At 40.1% G+C, this 19,190-nt stretch overlaps 1 protein-coding gene and 1 long non-coding RNA gene across 2 annotated transcripts; one reads left to right on the forward strand and one right to left on the reverse strand.

The window, feature by feature from the left end:
* Positions 1-6,800: 6,800 nt before the first annotated feature.
* Positions 6,801-16,342, forward strand: ahsa1b (AHA1, activator of heat shock protein ATPase homolog 1b). The gene is made up of 9 exons (XM_077731492.1): positions 6,801-7,033; positions 10,685-10,875; positions 11,073-11,155; positions 11,229-11,346; positions 12,869-12,960; positions 13,043-13,174; positions 13,268-13,369; positions 13,442-13,493; positions 15,719-16,342. Exons 1-9 carry the CDS (start codon positions 6,954-6,956, stop codon positions 15,889-15,891), a joined length of 1,023 nt encoding a protein of 340 aa, XP_077587618.1. The 5' UTR covers positions 6,801-6,953; the 3' UTR covers positions 15,892-16,342.
* Positions 14,645-18,209, reverse strand: LOC144206487 (uncharacterized). Its single transcript, XR_013328375.1, has 3 exons — positions 18,041-18,209; positions 17,889-17,938; positions 14,645-16,210 (listed from the first exon to the last, which is right to left on the reverse strand). It is a non-coding gene; the product is annotated as an uncharacterized LOC144206487 (long non-coding RNA).
* Between the last annotated feature and the right edge of the window lie 981 nt (positions 18,210-19,190).

Here is a 19,190-nt window from a genome sequence, read left to right on the forward strand (position 1 = left end):
AAAGTTTAATTGGATTTCATGAGTCGGGTAGCCGATTGGTTAGCACGTCTACTCACAGTTTTGAGGTTGAGGGTCCAATCCCAGGCGTGATGCAACCTTCATGTGTGGAGCTAACATGTTCTCCCCTGGCCTGGTTGGGTTTTCTCCGGGTACTCCGGTTTCCTTCTACATTCCAAAAACATGCCTGGTAGGCTGGTTGAACACATTAAATTTCCCCTAAGTATGTGAGTGTGAATGGTTGTGTTTCTCCTTGTGCCCTGTGATTGGCTGCCAAACAATTCAGAGTGTACCCTACCTGGGACCCATAGGGGCAAGCACCCCTATGTGACAACCGGTACCCCATTTACTTATTGCACAGAATTAAAACAGGGAATGACAATTACAGTTGTACCTCTACTTACAAATGCCTCTATTTACAGATTATGAAACCCTTTGTATGTATGCAAACGAACATCCCAAAATACAATAGCCAGATCCAAGTTACAAAATCCCTGAGAACATAAATGCATTTCCTCTATCTGTTATTTTATATTGAACCTGTCCCGGTAACATTATTGCAGCCTGCTTTACTTTCGCTTGAAGCCTCCCACAACAACAACTTTCTTTTGACCGCATTTTTTCGTCACAAAGTTCTTTATTTAAAATTGCTAGTGCGAATGAAATGAATAAGTGAGCCCTGTCGTTCATCAAAAAAGAGAAGATAAGATAGTTGCGTGCGGTTGACTCATATTGCAAAGCAACACGTCCAGCCATAGTCCATTGAATAGCATCGCTACATTACTTGAAGCAGAAGGAAGCAAAAAAAAGTGACAGCTTCTGGGCATAGCCTCTCTGTACTGTATCCGATGAGATGGATAGACTTTTACTCCTTTGGAGTTCTATTTAATGCTAAGTTGTTTTGAAGTCTCATCATCTAATTTTCTGAACCGCTTTATCCTCACTAGGGTCGCAGGGGGTGCCGGAGCCTATCCCAGCTGACTCCGGGCCAGAGCCAGTTACCCTGAATTAGTGGCCAGCAAATCGCAGGGCACAATTACACAAACACCATTCATGGTCAAATTCATACCTAGAAGATATTGTCCGTTTATCTATTTGATAGTGTCCAATCAGCCTACCATGTGTTTGGAATGTGGGCGGAAATCGGAGTACCCAGAGAAAACCCACACAGGAAAAAATGCAAACCTCACACAGGTGGACCGACCTGGATTCGAACCCTCATTGTGAGGCCAACGCGCTAATCATTAAGCCCCTGGTCCATTCATGTTTTGAAGTCATAATTTGAAACTGTTAAGATGGCGGGCTTGTGGCTTAGTGGTTAGTGCATCAGACTCACAGTTCTGGTGTCCTATTTATTTCATGTGACTATCATGGATAAAAGCAGTTTGGGGAGAGTAGAATAGCACAGCTGTGAATCTTTAAATTTGGGTTGCCTGGTGGCCTCACAATTCTGGGGTCGTGGGTTCGGATCCAGGTTTGTCCACCTGTGTGAAGTTTGCATGTTCCCCCCAGGCTTGCGTGAATTTTCTCTGGTTACTCCGATCTCCTTCCACAGAGCTAACAACTTCTCCGGAATTTCAGGAGTTCATTCCAGACAAGCAACGCAAACTCTGGGACTACTGACAACCTCCCTAAATTCCGGAAATCCCAAAAATTGTCACCCAGTTTTTTTTAAGCAACCATTTTGGAAAAGTGCCAGATTTCCAATTGAAATGCCTCAAAATTCTCACCATCGCTTTTTTGAAGACCGTGTCAGGAATTACAGAATTTAAATAAAAAGTACTGCTCTAATTACAAAAAAAATAAAGAGATCAAAAAGTTATGGAATAAGTTAGTAGCTACAAATAGAGGCCAAAAGAATTCTACCCGGCCCGCGGGTCCAAAAACAGATTAAAGCCTGTCTTTTGTAACAAAATCTACGTTGAACAAGACTTCATAAACATTTACATCTTTTATATGATAATATAGATGTTTGACAATTTAAACTGTTTAAATGCCTGTCTTTATGCTCTCGTACGAGAGGGCCCTCCTGAACAAGAAGAAGAGGGATTTTAGGTCTGGGGAGAAGGAGGGTCTAAAAATGGTCAAGAAGGAGATGAAGAGAGAGATAAGGAAGGGAAAGACTATCTACAGAAGGAAGGTAGAGAACCAACTCCAGAGAGGCAGCACCAAAGAGGTCTAAAGGAGCTTGAGGACCATCTCGGGCCATGGAGGCAACAGGGAGAGAGACCCGGAGACAGGGAGTGGGCCAATGAATTGAATCAGTTCTTTAACAGATTCAGTCCTGCCCCCACTCCCCTGACCCCCCAGACCAGAAGCAACACTCCCCCCTCGTTCTCCTCCTCTTCCTCCCCCTTTTCCACCGGTCTCTGCATCACTGTCGATCAGGTGATAAAACAGCTAAAGAAGATCGAGGCAAGGAAGGCTGTCGGTCCAGACGGCCTCAGCTCCAGACTACTGAGAGAGTGTGCGGATCAGCTTGGAGGATGCTGACCAGGATGATCTCCATAATGGACAGCACCTCCCACCCCCTGCATGAGTCTGTGGAGTCCCTTAGAAGCTCTTTCAGCAATAGACTGCTGCACCCTCATTGCAGGAAGGTGCGCTTCCGCAGATCCTTCCTCCCATCAGCTGTCATGCTCTTGAACAAAAAAAATGCTGTGTTAGGGCCCACCGTATGCATGCATGTACATGTATGTATGTATACATGTGCTTATATATTATGTGTATGTGTATATGTGTGCTTATATATTATGTGTATGTGTATATATGTGCTTATATATTATGTGTATGTGTATATATGTGCTTATATATGTATGTGTATAAATATGTGTATGTGTATATATGTGCTTATATATGTGTGTATAAATATGTGTATATATGTGCTTATATATGTATGTGTATAAATATGTGTATATATGTGCTTATATATGTATGTGTATAAATATGTGAATGTGTATACATATGTGCTTATATATGTATGTGTATAAATATGTGTATGTGTATCAAACCAAACAACTCTAACAGTTTGGGCTCAAGGGCTTACCTCTAGCTACTAAGATAAGCAATAGTACACATAATTAATGGTCACCATACTTGTAGGGATTTGTATCCACTACCGAATGCTAATGAGTAATGCAGTCTCAAAGAAGTTGTGTAGTCTATAACAAGTATCAGTGGGTATCTTTACATTTGAACAAAATATCTATGCTATTACTATATTGCTTATTTTGCAGCATTACACATTAGATTAGAACTTTATTTCATCCCGTATTTGGAAAATTCCCTTGGTTGCAGTAGCAAGACAGTAGAAAGCACAGAAACAGAAGACATTGAACATCTAGGTAAAAAATAAACTGGAGCCACATACAGGAAGTCCTTAAAGGTGGGGACATTCTGCAGACTGAGGTTATATGCAGAATAACTCTTTCAAGATGATCTGCACAGTGCCTCAGTAGTCTGAAGCTGATAATCTTCCTTGCCTAGATCCTCCTAAGGTGTCCTATCACCCGATCAGCAGGAGTGGAGAGGCTGGTGAGGGGGCTTCAAAGCACACAACTTTTCCGTTTCACCCCAGCAAGCACCGACAGCTCCTCCATCTGACCGGGAAGAGATCTCACACTCCCATAACATTGATGGAATGCTCACTCTGGAGCATCGGCTTTTCTCTTGGCACTATCGTCCACTACTCACAGCTGATCCCACGTGCATGACAGTGGAGGCACGGCTGAACCCAACGGCTCTAAAGGATCTAGGACTAGCACAAAGAAACCAAGCCACTCGACGGGTGGGTTCGAGTCGCAAAGGTCACAAAACAACAAAGCAAAAAGAACAAAGTACAAAGCAAAGTATATGGGAAAGCATTAAGAGATATTAAAATTCAATTTAAAAAGATAGAAAAGCAGCAAAATGAGAAAGAGCCGCTACCGGCTGCAACTTGAGCGGCACCATCTTTGTTGCAGTAGCACGAACAGATACACACAAGAAAAATACATTGTCCCATGGCCCATATCGATGAAGATTTTTTTCGTGGAGTATCCTTATCCCATTTTCAGTTTTTCCGGAGTGAATCCGATTCACGTAAAATCAATATATATTTTTTTAAAACATCGTAAGATTTAAATCAAACTGTTATTCTCATGTTTTTACATTAATGGATATATTGTGTTTTAGGAAACTATTGAAAAAGTACAGCATAATGAAAATAAGTTTATCTTTGTGTTTGGCTGCTTCTACGTGCGTTTTACGGTCAGTAATTTCACCATGGGTCACACTGAAATCTCGCATGCATGTTGTGCAATGTGCAAATGTCAGTCCTTTTGGAGACCTTCAACGTGGGATATTTCATTGAATACTAACCAATAAACTTCTGCGAGTGTTTGGGTTTCTTATTAGAAGTTTCATCCAAATTGCCATCTATTTTGCGCATAACCTGAGCAGGGAAATTGATAAACCCTAACCCAAGACTTACCATTGCTGTGTACACCTGCTTCCTTTAGACAGGGGTAGGCAAACCGGTCTTTGAAGGCTGCTATTGGTGCAGGGTTTTTTTCCGACTGATCCAGCACAGACACTTTAACGGTTTAATGGCCCGCCACAATATTTTCTGTCACTCATGTGAACCCTGAGAAAAAAAGAATGGCCCACCCCTGCTTTACCAATGAGATTTCTGCAGAAAACAAGAAGCGCCTGAGTGCAATCCACTGATTGTACTTGTAGGACACGAGATAGGTGAAAATGTGTCCTCTTTATGGGTTGGAATGAAAACCCACACCCACTGCGGCTCTTTGTGGAATCGTTTGAGGACACCTGCTTTAGAACCCCAGAAATTATAGGATTTAGTACTTTAGTCAGCCTTAATAATACTTAGTACTTCCCTTAAGAAAAAAACAAAAACGAAAATGTTAAAGCGATGGAGGCTACCTATGAAATTGATTCTGAATCGATTGCCACGCTAAAGTTGCACAAGACTAATCATTTTTCAGAACTTGTAAGTCGGATGATTCAAAATGCACTCATGTTACTGAATTCATCCGGTTTACAGTGCAGTTGAATCAAATGTGGAAGAAAGATGCGGAATCCGTAGCGATGGTGTGAATTTCGGGGCGTTTAAATTGGAGAGTTGTCACATTTCCGAAGTGTTTGTTTCCACCAAAAAAATATAGTCACAATTTTGGAGTTTAGTGAGGTTGTCTGGGTAAACTTTGGAATTTCTGGAGAAATTGGCAACTCAGGTATTCCACTTTAGCAAAGCGAGTTGGCACTGTATTGACATTGTGTTCCTCACTCAATAGTGACCCCTGCAGTACTTCTTAAATAACTGCAAGTAAATCAGTAAATTACATGCAGCAAAGCCAACATCAACCTTGAAATTATATTTCATCTGTATTCAACACTTTGTTGCCATTCACGACATTAGACATCTAATAAATGTTGACTGGGAAAGACTGGTAGAAAACCATTGGATGTCTTTTACCGTCATTGTCATTGTTAGCGTCGTGTCTTCACCTCGTACCTACAGCGCCATGTATTAATTTTCTTTTTTTGAGGGATTTGAAGATAGACTGAGACAAGACTAAGGCCCAGGGTGTGTTTGACAGATCAGCAACAGCCTTGATGAAAGAAGCACACAGTTCAACATCTGACTCCAGTTTATATCTTCTTTCCACCAAGAAAAAGTGGGCGTTAATTTGAATAAAACTGGGCATGTTTCATTTTAGAAGGAAGTTCCAAATATGGAGTTGTTTTTCATGGCTCGCAAAAATTGGCAATTAACCTGTTTGATCACTCAGGTGCTTGAGAATAATGGTAAGATACTTTTGATGGTACCAGGCCCCAAGGCCAGGGCTGGAATGTCCAATGCCTTCTTATCTCAAGCCCGAGACAAAAAGAGTTAACAAGAAAGAATTGTGAGTCCTCGGATACGAGGTTGAATTTGCAGAACAAAGAGTATTGTGTTGAGAAGCGGAAGAATATTAGGCATTAAAATGTTAGTGTGAATACATATATACGATTTGAGTCATAATACAAACAGGCCGGCCCGGTAGAGGGTAGCGCATCGGCCTCACAGCTCTGGTAACTTGGATTCAAATCCAGGTGATGTCCACCTGTGTGGAGTTTGGATGTTCTCTCTGGGCCTGTGTAGGTTTTCTCTGGGTACTCCGGTTTCCTCCCACATTCCAAAGACAACCATGGTAGGCTGATTGGACACTAATTTGCCCTTAGGTATGGGTGTGAGTGTGCATGGTTGTCTGTCTGCTCGTGCCGTTATTAACTGGCCACCAATTCAGTGTTTCCTACGCCTCTCGCCTGAAGTCAGCAGGGATAGGCTCCAGCACCCCAGCAAACCTACTGAGGATAAAGTGGTTCAAAAATTGTGATGAGAACCGTTTTTGTGGTGTCAGGTCCAAAAATAATGCTGAGCACTAATAATTTCAAGAAAAAATCAATCAAATAAAAAGAGGCAAATTCACCCGAATGCGAATTAAACCAAAAATAATGGAAAATCGAAACCAATTACCATTTTTTTGCATCCAAAACCATGTTTGACTGCTGATTGTTTCTCCATAAAATACCAGCTAATATGCTAGTAATTGTTACCACTGGCGATTAGTAATAGCATTACGTACAACACGGGGAGAGTGATTCGATGACACTTCAAGCAGTTATAAATGCTAAATGAAACCGAAGAACCAGATCCGAGCGGGGCGGCCATTTTGGAGGCCAACGTTTCAAAACGAGAATCCCGCGTGTTCAGCAAAGTCTCGCGAGAGCGTATCTGTGAGAGATAGGCGTTCCTGCTGCGACAACTTCCGTTTCCAGCAATTTCTGGCGTGTGTGTCAAGGAACCCCCGACTGGGCCGGCGTAGACTCTTCTGGAAGCAACGCGTGTGCTCTCTGTGTCTACACCGGTGGCGGCTGCGGAAAAGACTGAATTCAGTTAAAGAACACCCAAGATGGCCAAGTGGGGCGAAGGAGACCCTCGGTGGATAGTCGAGGAGCGAGCGGACGCCACGAATGTCAACAACTGGCACTGGTGAGGCGGGAAGAAAGGACAGCTAGAGCTAACCGGCTAATGCTAAGACCACACCACCTCGTTCTTGCCAGTACATTTACGCAATTTGTACTCTATTAATGGCGCACTAATATGTCTCATGGTTGACTTCATACCTCCCGGAGTCAAATATATCTGGCATTTTATCCTCAGATGCTACACTTTGTTTAGAAAGTGTTTGACTAATAGCTACAACACCGTACGCAAGCTGTTAATACATTTAAATACAGTCAAAAAAGCCATGCGCGTTGCTAAGGACCAAGAACGTTGGTCAATGGCAAAAAGGCGAATAGTAGCGTTAAACAATCTAAAGTGATAAAATACGACGGTGCACCCTTGAAATTATATAAAATGAACAGCTTGGATACAGTATTTGTTCCAACAACAGTGAAACAAAGTTTCCCCATTTCGCTCCAATACCCCTACACCACGTTAACGTGGCTTCAGGCATGAAGAAAGTTGACAACTTGTATTCTCAGCAGTTTTTAATAATTTAACTATTAGAGCTGTTTGAGTACTATCTAGCAAAAGCTTGCATATTTGGCTTTGTCACTAACATTTTGTGGTGTTAGTTCCTAAGTTTTAAATATCTTGCGGAACATTAAACCACAACAGGGTGTTACAAAAAATACAATGTACAAGTGTATAACTCTTAATATCCATAATGAGTATCAAGGTGTTGACCCATTGGTTGTTAATCACACATAACTGCATGAACAAAGTAGTATCTGATTGACTCTTTAGCTAGCATTGACAGCGATTGACATCCAAGACATTTGTAACGGAAGGGCCGTCAGTGATTGAACAAGGGATATCAGCTTTCCAATGAAAGGCAGACAAGGTTCATGGTCTACACAACATTATCAATTTATGTCAACAAAGCTAAGATAACAAAAAAACAACGTCACATCCATTCAGTCAGCATCAATAATTGTCATCCTCCTGCTCACTCCATTGTCCCTGGCAACCAAACTCATCACCATGGAGATCTGTCACTGTCTAACTGGAACAACTTCTGAAATGTTCCAACATAAGACATGCGCAGGAGTTGTGCACATGTATGTTGGACTGGAGCTAAAAATATAGCCATGTTGGATTCTTGGAAACTGGTATATTTGAGTGTCCTAGTTTATCAAGTTTTGCTATGTATTCTGTGCTGTCAGAAATAGTGTTTTGAGTGTTAAATACAGTAATTTCTCTAACCTGGTAGATAGGTTCGAATATCTGCTGCAATAGGCGATAACCACAAAAAATAGGGACACTGTTTTTACGGTGTCAATTTAGTATTATTTGGGTTTTAAAGCCGTCTCTACTAATATTTAACTTACCCATTACAATATTGTTCACGATTCTTGCATTTTAATGTTAGATTTCTCCGTCATATAGGGAATGATAGAATAATGAGACGAGAGGACAGACAGCACAAGTTTTTCCCTCATTTGCCATCAAGCAGCTCTGACAGGTCATTTATGTTACCAATGCTGTTGTCAACATACTTCAGATCCTGATGAGAATCTAATCATTGTAAAATGATTCAGACATGTTAAAAAAGTGAATATTCCAGTGGGACATTACGATGTTTGCTAAACTAAGACTGGATCAAACCTTACTCTCAGGCGATCAACCAATAGTAGTACCATGGCGATCGACTGGTCGATTGCGATCTACATAATGAGCATCCCGCACTGAAATGATCCGAACTGCTTGATAGATGGACGGTGACTGAGCGTGTAGGGGACGGCGCTGCAAAGAAGCAATGCAATTGGGCCGTATTTTACATGCCTCACTTCAGGTTTTTATTTGTTAAAAATGTTTTAAATTAAATTGGTTCCACTTCACAATTGTGTCCCACTTGTTGATTCTTGACTAAAATTTACCATACTATCTTTTTTGCCTGAAGCCTGAAAAGTGGCAAAGTTGAAAAATTCTAGGGGAACCCATACTTTTGCTGTACAGTACAGTACTTTCACCTGAGGTACAGTAATTTAACATATAATGTCAACTAGACATGGCTGCGATAATTGAAAGTTCTGATCACCCTTCCAGTGATAATTTTACAATTGGCACACTGCGAGTCCCAGGGATTCGCTTGTCTGAAAACTGTGCGTCCCAGGAAACTTGTCACGAGTCCCAACATACTACGGATGCAAATAAAACATAAACAACGATATATAAACATTCAGATTTAATTTATTTATTATATGGTTTAGGGTTAGGGTTTATTTATCATTGTACTAGTCTTTCAGCTCGTAGATCCTCCTCTCTTTGCAGCCAAAAGTCTTTTGAAATGTGCGTATTTTTCCTTGCCGCCCCCGTTTTGCTTCATGATCATCGATCGAATCTTCTGCAGTTCTTTTCTTACTAGTTGTATTTTTAACTGCGAAATAACTATCCAGACTGTTTTGCTTTTTCTGAAACATTTTTTATCTTTCTTACACTATTACGAAACTCTTGCTATCGCTTTCTCTCCTTCGTCTGCTAGTGTCTGCTAGTCTCGCGAGAATTATTTCGCAAAGATTATGTGGAATAAATTGGTTTGCTATCGGATATATGTGTTTTGGTTTTTTTTTTTGATAAAAATTTCTTTGCGTCCGAAAAAAGCACATTACTTGAAATTGTGCGTCTGGAAGAAAAGCTGTGCGTATCAGACGCAGGACGCAGAGGTAACGAGAACACTGCCCTTCTATTAATTACTACTATCATACTACATGTTTTTGCGCTAATACAAAAATACAAACAATTATCAAGAATTGTATTTAAAAAAAATGTTATGGTCATAAAAACACTAAGGTATTAGTCATTCATTCGTTTTCTGAACCGCTTTATCCTCAACAGTGTCATGGGGGTGCTGGAGCCTATTCCAGCTGACTTTGGCCCATAGCCCATTCAGACACGTACCTAGTAGTATGTTCAATCAGCCTACTATGCATGTATTTGGAAGGGTGGAGGAAACTGGAGTACCCGGAGAAAGCCCGGGAGAACATCGAAACTCCACCGACCTGGAACCCAGGACCCCAGATCTTTGACTGACGTGCTAACCACTCAATATATATATTAGAGCTGGGGGATTTGACAAAAATGATCACACAAAATAATTATCAGTCTACCTATCCCGTGTTTTTCAGTTTAAAATTTGAAACCTCAAACTTCTGTGAATAAGTAAATAAATTACATTCCTCCTTATTCAAATATGAAATTAACTATGCCTCCTCACTTTATGAGAAAATAGAATATGAAATATGATTTTTAAAAAGTCTTTTTGTTGTTCTGTTGTGCAATAAGATAAGACAACTCCCTCTTCACACGAGAAAAAGTAAAGAATAAACACAGCAGAAATTTTGACAGGCGTTTTCTTGTTTTATAAATTTGCCTTCAAACCGAAAGTTGCCGTGCAAAATGAAATAAAGACAATAATCAACTGTAGACATCACCATTAGCAAGCAGACTTTTAAGCTTCACAAAAAGAGTAAATCTACCTCACATATGGCCATTTACAAAAAAGATAAAAGCAAAAAGTTCGTGACTCTACTTGGCAGTTATTCAATTATCACGGCAATGTCTGGTCTACATTATCCGCAAAACCGAGAGATTACTGTATATATATATTTTTACAATTGAGTGTTTTTACCTCAGGACGGAACGAGATGCCACGGGCTGGTCCTCCGACAAGTTAAAAAGTCTCCTGCTGGGCTTGCGTTTGGAAAACGACGAAGGAAGCTGTGAGATCACAGAGGTCAGCAAGGTGGAGGGTGAGGCATCCATCAACAACCGCAAAGGAAAGCTCATTTTCTTCTACGAGTGGAACCTGAAAGCAAGTTGGACAGGTCGGTTTGAAAAGTCAGCTCTCTGAGAAAATCTTACCTCTCTCAGTATCATTGATGACGACAGACGTCCAATATTGTCTGTTTTATTCTGAATCGAAATAAATTTGTCACGAGTACACGTCTAATCTATTTAAATTGGGAGCAAATTAATTTTAATTAAACTGGCAAGAAATAAGTGAATCATTTTGTTTTGCCAGGCACGTCCAAATCAGGAATTAAATACCGAGGATCAGTGGAAATTCCTAATTTGTCCGACGAGAACGATATGGAAGATCTGGATGTAAGTGCTCTCAACTGTACGTGTGAGTCAGTAGAGTCCTTGGTCTCATATTGTCCTTTCTCCCTCGTTGTAGATTAGCATCTCATTGAACAAAGACGAGCCAGAGACATCGCTAGTCCAACTCATGAAGTCCAAAGGAGCTGACAAGATCCGTGAGGTCCTGGGAAGCTATGTGGGCTTATTAAGATCAGGTCAGACCAAAATGGTGTTGTCAAGATGGCTCATTTGTCAGTAACAAGCGCACATGTTGCTTCGGAAAATGGAAATGCTATTGACTCATGAATTGCATTCTGTTTTGTGCCCCTGAATTCACACCCCTTTAGGATACCCATTTACCTCTCTGCGCTAAGTCCGTGTATAAGATAGTATAACAAATTGGGTTCTAATGTTGATGTTGTTGATTGTTGTTGTTGTTGAGTCACTACAAGCGCCTGAGGATTGCCCTCAGACAGCGCTAGAGCTGCCACTGGAACGCGGATTAGTTCATCCAGGGGGTAGTCGGAGGTGAGGTGTAGTTACATATCTCCGGCCGGATGAAAAACGTAGGGTGCCACGTTCCTTGTTGGCAGCTCTGAGTGGTATTTGTTGGAATTCGCAGGTCGCGGCGATCGGCCTCTCAGGAGACACCACGTGAAGGTTTCCAACTTTGTCTCCCTGATGTTGTTGAACCTATCTATGGCTATCGTTAAGGTGTGACTACAAAAAGGTGTCCACCCACTGCCAATTATTAATGATAATTATCAACACCGGGAGAGCCTTCTTTCAGTTAATGTAAAAAATAAAATAAAAAGGTGGAATGATATATTATGTGAATAATTTCCCAAATAAGCCGCACCAATGGCCAAACTATTTAAAAAAAGTGACTCCTAGTCCATAAAATGCAGTCACAACTTTTGCAGTTATGACAGCGAGACTGTGCATGAGATTTGAGTTCATGGTCAACCATTATTTATAAATTAATCTTTAACATAAATACCAATGATTTCACTTTAAAAAAAAAAATTCATTGAAAATTAATAAAAATAGAGCAGGATGGTGGTGAGTGGTTAACGTGTCAGCCCCACTGTTCTGGGATCAAGGGTTCACTTCCAAGCCCAGACCTTCCTGTGGGGAGTTTGCATGTTCTCCAAGGGCTTGTGTGGGTTTTCTCTGAGTATGCCGGTTTCCTCCCACATTCCAAAAACATGCCTGGTAGGCTGGTTAAACACTAAATTGCCCCTAGGCATGAGTTTGGGGATGGATGGTTGTCTGTCTCCTTGTTCCCTATGATTGGGTGGCCACCAATTTAGGGTGCCTGGTGTAGTTAGCGGGGTAGGCTCCAACATCCCTGCGACACTTGTGTGGATAAACGGTACGGAAAATGAATGAATTAAAAAGAGAATATTTATACGTTGATTTAAAAAAAATGAAATGAAAAGGCATTTTAAAATATTTAGAAATCTAATATAAATTCTATAAGTTATTGGGAAAATTAAGATTAATAAAAAAATTGGGGTTTTGACAACATTTGGGTCTACAATGTCAAAATAATCAATCATTTCACAAAATAACCGGCAATTTGATCATATATTTTTATTTTATCAAGAGAGTCCTATAAATTGATTAGTTGGCATTGACAGTGATTGATATCTAATCCATTTGGATTTGCCAGTCCAACCGAATTGATCATTTGTCATTGTTAGTGACAGCCAATATTGTATGCCTTGTGTTCAGAGTTCACTCAAGGCATGATCCTGCCGACGGCTAACGGCATGCTGCAGCTGCAATCCTCCTCCCAGTCCAAAGCCAAGACAGACAAAACTCGGGTGGGCCCCGTTGAACGGCTGTACGTCTTCTTTGCATTTCTACCACCAACACTGCTATATCCATTTTATTTTTGGCTGGCAGATTTCGTCGTCAAGCAGGACCGCGGCACCGCCGGTGAATCCCGGCGTTAAGATCCCCACTTGTAAGTTCAGCTTGACGGAAACATTCATCACCAGCCCAGAGGACCTGTACAGAGTTTTTGTCAATCAGGAGGTAAGAACTGTATCCTCAATGTCATAAAAATGAAGTGATTTATTTAGTCTAAATTTTAGTTTTAAAAAAATTGCTGTTTCCATGACATTGCAGATGACTCAAGCTTTTACGCATGCTCCGGCAACAGTGGACGGAGAGAAGGGAGGAAGGTTTCAGCTGCTGGGTGGAAATGTTCTGGGGGAATTCACGGAGTTGGTAAATAGGCATTTAAGCCTGTCACACTTTTGGAATGTATCACATTTGAGTGGCATTTTCTGTTTTTGGTAGGTGCAAAATGAGAAATTAGTGATGAAGTGGAGGTACAACAACTGGCCATGTGGTATGTATATCCAATCCCTGGAACTCAGGGTTTTGATTCAAAATAGTAGCATATTTTTCAGAGCTGAATAGAAGTCGCACATGCCAAAAATGTACAGAGATAAAGAACAAATCGTGTGGGGCTACGCGGTCTCAAACAACTAATTGATGACCAAAAAATCTTCAATATCAATATTTATTGGGATGTTCTGCAATCTTTTTTCGCTTTTTTATAGCATTTATATTAAAAGATGCTTAAAGGTTGAATAAGCCAATGTTGTTTTTTATTGATTATTAAGTAATTTCTACAAACATTTTATTCAAAATACACTTTAAAAAACGAATAATAAATATTCATGTTTAATCTTTAAATTAAATTTGTTTCAGGTAATATTTAAGGTATGATTTTTTTTTAAAATGTATCCCATTTAACCTTTTTTGATAACTTTGGAATCTATTTTTCTAGGTTAGCACGAGAATTTGCGTTAAAAGTGCCCTCAGCGATTCGTTTTTTTAAAGCCATTTTAGTTGTTAATTTCTGGGCTGTTTTGCAGAAGTAGCTTCTCAGAAGTATATGCAGATTAGCAGATCCCATTCGGATTTATTTAATAATTTAATATTTAAATTTTAACTTTTGGCCATTTTCCAATGTGTGCTGAGTGTTTGATACTTTGCGGAGATATAAACTACATCCATTTTGTAACGAGCCCAATGTTTACCATTTGTCAGTTGTACCAAGAAAAAAAAGCACTGGATTCATCCACTTTAGGATATTTGAATTGGAAAGTAATCTTTCTCTAGGACATAAATGGGCAAATTACGGCCCGCGGGCTACATCCGGTCCACGAGGCGTTTGAATCCGGCCCGCTGACGTTGTCCAAATCGTTTTTTAAATTGTATTTATTTATTTATTTACTTCTTTTTTTTTATCCCCAAGATGGCACCGTCACGCGGAAGCCAGTGGCGGTAGCTTTGTCCACTCTTATTTGTTATCCATGTTTTACAGCCCCTCTATCTTTTTTTAAATTACATTTTAATATTTCTTAATGCATTCCTTTTTACTTTACTTTTTACTTTATACTTTTTATTTTAATGATATGTTAATACTTTAGTCCTTATTTCTGTTTGTTTCATATGTACTGTTAACGGATGCAGTTTTTTATATGTATCGTATCTTGTGCTAACCCGGCCCATCTGTCAAATTATTAAAGTCAATGTGGCCCCTGGGCCAAAAAGTTTGCCCACCCGTGTTAGGCAGTAAGTCATCTGTGATAAGATCATTGTGTCACAATTGTATTTTGCTGACTCAGGCGTTAGATTGTTTCTAATTAACCTAAAATTGGACAAATTGAATTTAATGCTTTTAACAGTACATATGAAACAAACAGAAAAAAAGGACTAAAGTATTAACATACTCATCACTTATCATTAAATTAGAAAGTACAAAGTAAAGTAAAATGGAATGTATTAGGAAATATTAAAATGTAATTTAAAAAAAGATAGAGGAACTGTAAAACACAAAAAAAAACCAAATAATAGTGGACAGAGCTACTGGCACTGGCTTCCGTGTGACGGGACCATCTTGAGAAAAAAAATACATAATTTGGACAATGTCGGTGGGCCGTAGTTTTTCCATGTCGGGCGTAACAACACTAAAATCAATTGAAACCATTTATAAGCAATCTCTGAGAGTATTGGACAAAAACCTAAAAACGCACCACCACTGTTCAACAAAGAGAACATGCAAACTCCACACAGCTGGACCGACCTAGATTTGAATCCAGGACCCCATAGCTGATGAGGTTGACATGCTAACTACTTAACCCACCCCTAAAATCGTATTTCATATTCTCTTTTCTTATAAAGTAAGGTAACATGGTTACTTTCATCTATAATCCTTGTAAAGAATGATTTATGGGTGTGTTTGTGTGTATGTTAAGATTCTCTCGCCACGTTTGTCCAAACCATACAATGTACAGAGTTGACATTTTTTATGTCGGATCCTAATAGATTGCATTTCTTCACCTTCTCCAAGTGTGTAAACTCAATCTTCTAATTGTTAAACAGCGATTTTTCAAAGGAGAATTTTTTGTTTTTTCATAAAGTAAGGTAACATTGTTACTTAAATTTTTGAATAAGGAGGAAAGTATTTGCCAGAAGTTTGAAATTTCAAATTTGTAACCAATTTTTTTTTTGTCATATCACCCAGATCTAAAGTAGAGTAATATCTATGAACTGACTTTGTAGAGCACTACGCCACGGTGACGCTGTCGTTTGCCGACCGACGCAACGAGACGGAACTGCGTATGGACTGTCGCGGTGTCCCCAACGATGACGAGGAGCGGACCAGGGACGGCTGGCGAAGGTTCTACTTTGAGGCCATCAAACAGACTTTTGGCTTCGGAGCACGACTCTTCTGAAAGCTTTTGTTTTGTCTGACAGTTAGCTCTTTGACTCATTATCATGAAAGATGAAACGTCAGTGAAGATGGTTTTTGTTGTTTCTTTTCCTTTCTTTTTGTCCCTCTTGTGTATTTGTTTTCAGAGGAGACTCACAGGAACCACTCGAGCAAATTGGCCCACGCTCTGATATGTCAACAAATATCGTTACTGTCCATTTATTTAAAAAGAAACAGTTACCTTCGAAACGGTTCCGTTTGGTGCAAGCGGAGCGCTGGTTGGTGCATGTTCGTTCGACCGCAATCCGTTCTTTAATGTCCCAGCTTTCATCAGGGCGTCACTGGGTGATACAGTTCAGCAAAGGAAACGTCAGCGTTGCGTGACGACCACCTTTGTGTGGTTTAGCTATTTATACCTTTTCATGCAGATGGCGTGATGCCAGATTTGTGGAATAAACTGATCACTGCGTGCAGGTCCTGTGCCTTTTTTTCTTTAAATTGATATTCACGGTAACCCAGCAAGCCGGATTGATTGTTCTATAGTCGTGCTATGCGTATATTACATTGATCAATCTGGGAAAAATCTAACCTTAGAAAATGCAGTTGTTGATTGGACAATACTCTTTTCACACTGCTCAATTCGTAATTAAACCACAGTACAATAATCCCTCAAATATTGCAGCTTCACTACAATGCATTTTTTTGGGGAAGTTCATAAAAATGTGAAAATCCATGCTTAAACTCACTTGCTTCCCTGTCCTCCACTTGGTACTAAAACTCAAAACATATTTTTATTTTTTGGTTAAATAGGGGTGACCGTACATCGTGGTTTTTCGTTTATCTTGGCCATGTCTGGTCAACATTAATCCTGATAAGCGAGGGATTACTGTGGTCTTGTGTCGGTCAAGGGGCTTTTTCAAAAGGCTTTTTGTGATAATCTTAATGAGGGAATGAGTATTTCAGACAACACTTTCGAATGGACCCACCCTTTGCATTCAGCCAGTGTTCTAGTGGATAGTCGCTTTCTGATCAAGTCTACTGTTCCTCCCTTTTCCCCAATTGGCTCGTCACTAGAAGGTGACCGATCCACATTGACCCACAGTATAATGTACAGCAGCGGCGGGTCGTGCATTTTCTGGCAACGCCTTCAATCCAACCCTCAAAAACTATTTTATGGCTATAAAACTTACTGCATCTACAGCTGTGACACATAAAAAATAATAATACGTAACTTCATACAATTAAAATATTATTTAGAAATATAGCCATATTTTACTCACCAAAAATCCTATTTAACTACACAATATCCATCCTCCTTTCTTTCTTCCTTTTCTATTGCCAGCGAAGCTAATGCTGAAAGTCGAGCCTATCTTGTCGTATTGCTGACATACGTTTTTTATTCAATTTAGTGCTGAAAATGTTCGTTGCCGGTTGTGACAGATTTGCTTGCTTTGGAGTTGTCCGACCTTTCTTAATGATGTCCAGCTTTTTTCTCTTGAAAAGTCTGTCTTGAAAATAGCTAAATCAACACAACAATATATTTGCTTGTGCAGCTCGCTCCAGATACAGTTTGGTAGCTTTGGCCCACCTACTCTATTACCAGCCAATCAAAGTTGGTGAAAGCGATGACGTATCCCTACGCTTGCGAGAAGGCAATGACATACTCCTACGCTTGCGACAAGGGATTGTGGTGTTGCCAACTCGGAATCTGATTAGTTAAAGCAACAGTCTTATCGATAGTTATATTCCTTACCATTCAATTTAATACTCAGTAGATACATGTGTTGTTATTATTATTATTATTGCTTGCTTAAGACTCGACAGGCAGAAGTCTTTTCTCTAGACAATTTCATAGGAATCTTATTGTTTTCACTGAGACAGGGTTGGGTGTCCATCCTCGCCTATGGAGACTTGTGAGAAGACATTTTGGGCTAATGGCGGGAACCCAATTCCTGATTGTTCTATCAGGAGAAACGATATGCCCGGCCGCTCATACCAGATGTGACAGTCTCAACTCACTCGGTTATGAGCCGTTCCCACCTCCATCTTGTAGTGTTTAGTTTTCCATCCTGTACACACAATCAACAGTTGTTAATTGGTTGGGTCAAACCAGAGCACATTAATTTCATCTGAATTCAGTCAGCCAATTGTCTTTATACTCAAAATCTTACCATCTGAAGACCCCCATTCAGCATCTGTCTTTTAAATTCCTGTGACATGTAATGTAGTAAATCATTATTACACAGGAAAAAAAGAGTATCCTGTCCTGATTCTCTCGCTACGTTTATCCAAACCGTGCAGACGTAGAGAGTTGAATTTTTTATGGCGGCCAGAAATGGCTGTCGGATCCTAATAGACGAGTGATTGAATTTATTCACCTCAACTGTTATTTGTTAAAGCTGAAAGCAGAGTTGATGCATGAATGGTTGTTTTTACATGATGTGCCCTAAACGCACCGTGTGGATGATTGGTCGTAACAGAAGACGCCTTTCCACGTCATTTACAAACGTCATTTTCAGAAGAATTTCCGCCAGCGAGTTTCTAGGTGCTACAGGGAATAGTTTTTTTTTTAGTCGTGACGGGAGATAGAAAACATATATTCATCTATAAATCACGCTTTATCTATTCTAAAATCCTTATATTAGAGTCCTTTTTTGATGATGAACAAGTATGGAACCCAAAGAATTGTAGGGTCAAAAGGTGAATTAAAAAACAGTTCCTTTAATACAACAATAAAAACTGTGCTCCCATTATTGTATAATGGGTACCCTGAAATTTCGTCGAACGGACATTTCATCACCGGACAGTTTGTTGAACAGACATTTCGTCAACGGACAATTCGTCCCTGTACATTTCGTCGACGGACAATTGGTCGCCGGACATTTCGTTGACGGACAATTGGTCGCCGGACATTTTGTCGACGGACAATTGGTCGACGGACATTTCGTCGATGGACAATTCGTAACCGGATTCACTCCCTCTCAAAAATATAATTATGAGAAAGAGAGTTTTTACTGTTGAAAGCAATCAACCATGTATGTTGAAACGTACCTGGTAACGTACCAGAAACGTCCATTCGCCAAACTGTCCGTCGACTAAACGTCGTTTACACAGGGAAATCGGCATCCTGGGATTTGTCAAGCTTCAAAGCAGTACGAGAATCTCCAGCAAGGTTTGCTATGCGGTGGTACTGTATGTTACCGTAAGCTACTAGAGTGTGCTGATTGTGTTTTGGATCATAGCTTTCACAAAGAAAAAATGCAGAATAGTAGCAAAATCACAAGAATGGGGGTTCCAAATTTAACCGGAATGAACAACCAT

The sequence above is a fragment of the Stigmatopora nigra genome, chromosome 13, assembly GCF_051989575.1.
Source record: "Stigmatopora nigra isolate UIUO_SnigA chromosome 13, RoL_Snig_1.1, whole genome shotgun sequence".
NCBI lineage: Eukaryota > Metazoa > Chordata > Actinopteri > Syngnathiformes > Syngnathidae > Stigmatopora > Stigmatopora nigra.

Bases quoted from the DNA above. Each gene is read 5' to 3' on its own strand.
- ahsa1b (XM_077731492.1), top strand. From the start codon at position 6,954: ATGGCCAAGTGGGGCGAAGGAGACCCTCGGTGGATAGTCGAGGAGCGA. The intron at 10,876-11,072 runs GTCGGTTTGAAA...TTGTTTTGCCAG, and splicing joins CCTGAAAGCAAGTTGGACAG to GCACGTCCAAATCAGGAATT. The intron at 13,494-15,718 runs GTATGTATATCC...CTGACTTTGTAG, and splicing joins GTACAACAACTGGCCATGTG to AGCACTACGCCACGGTGACG.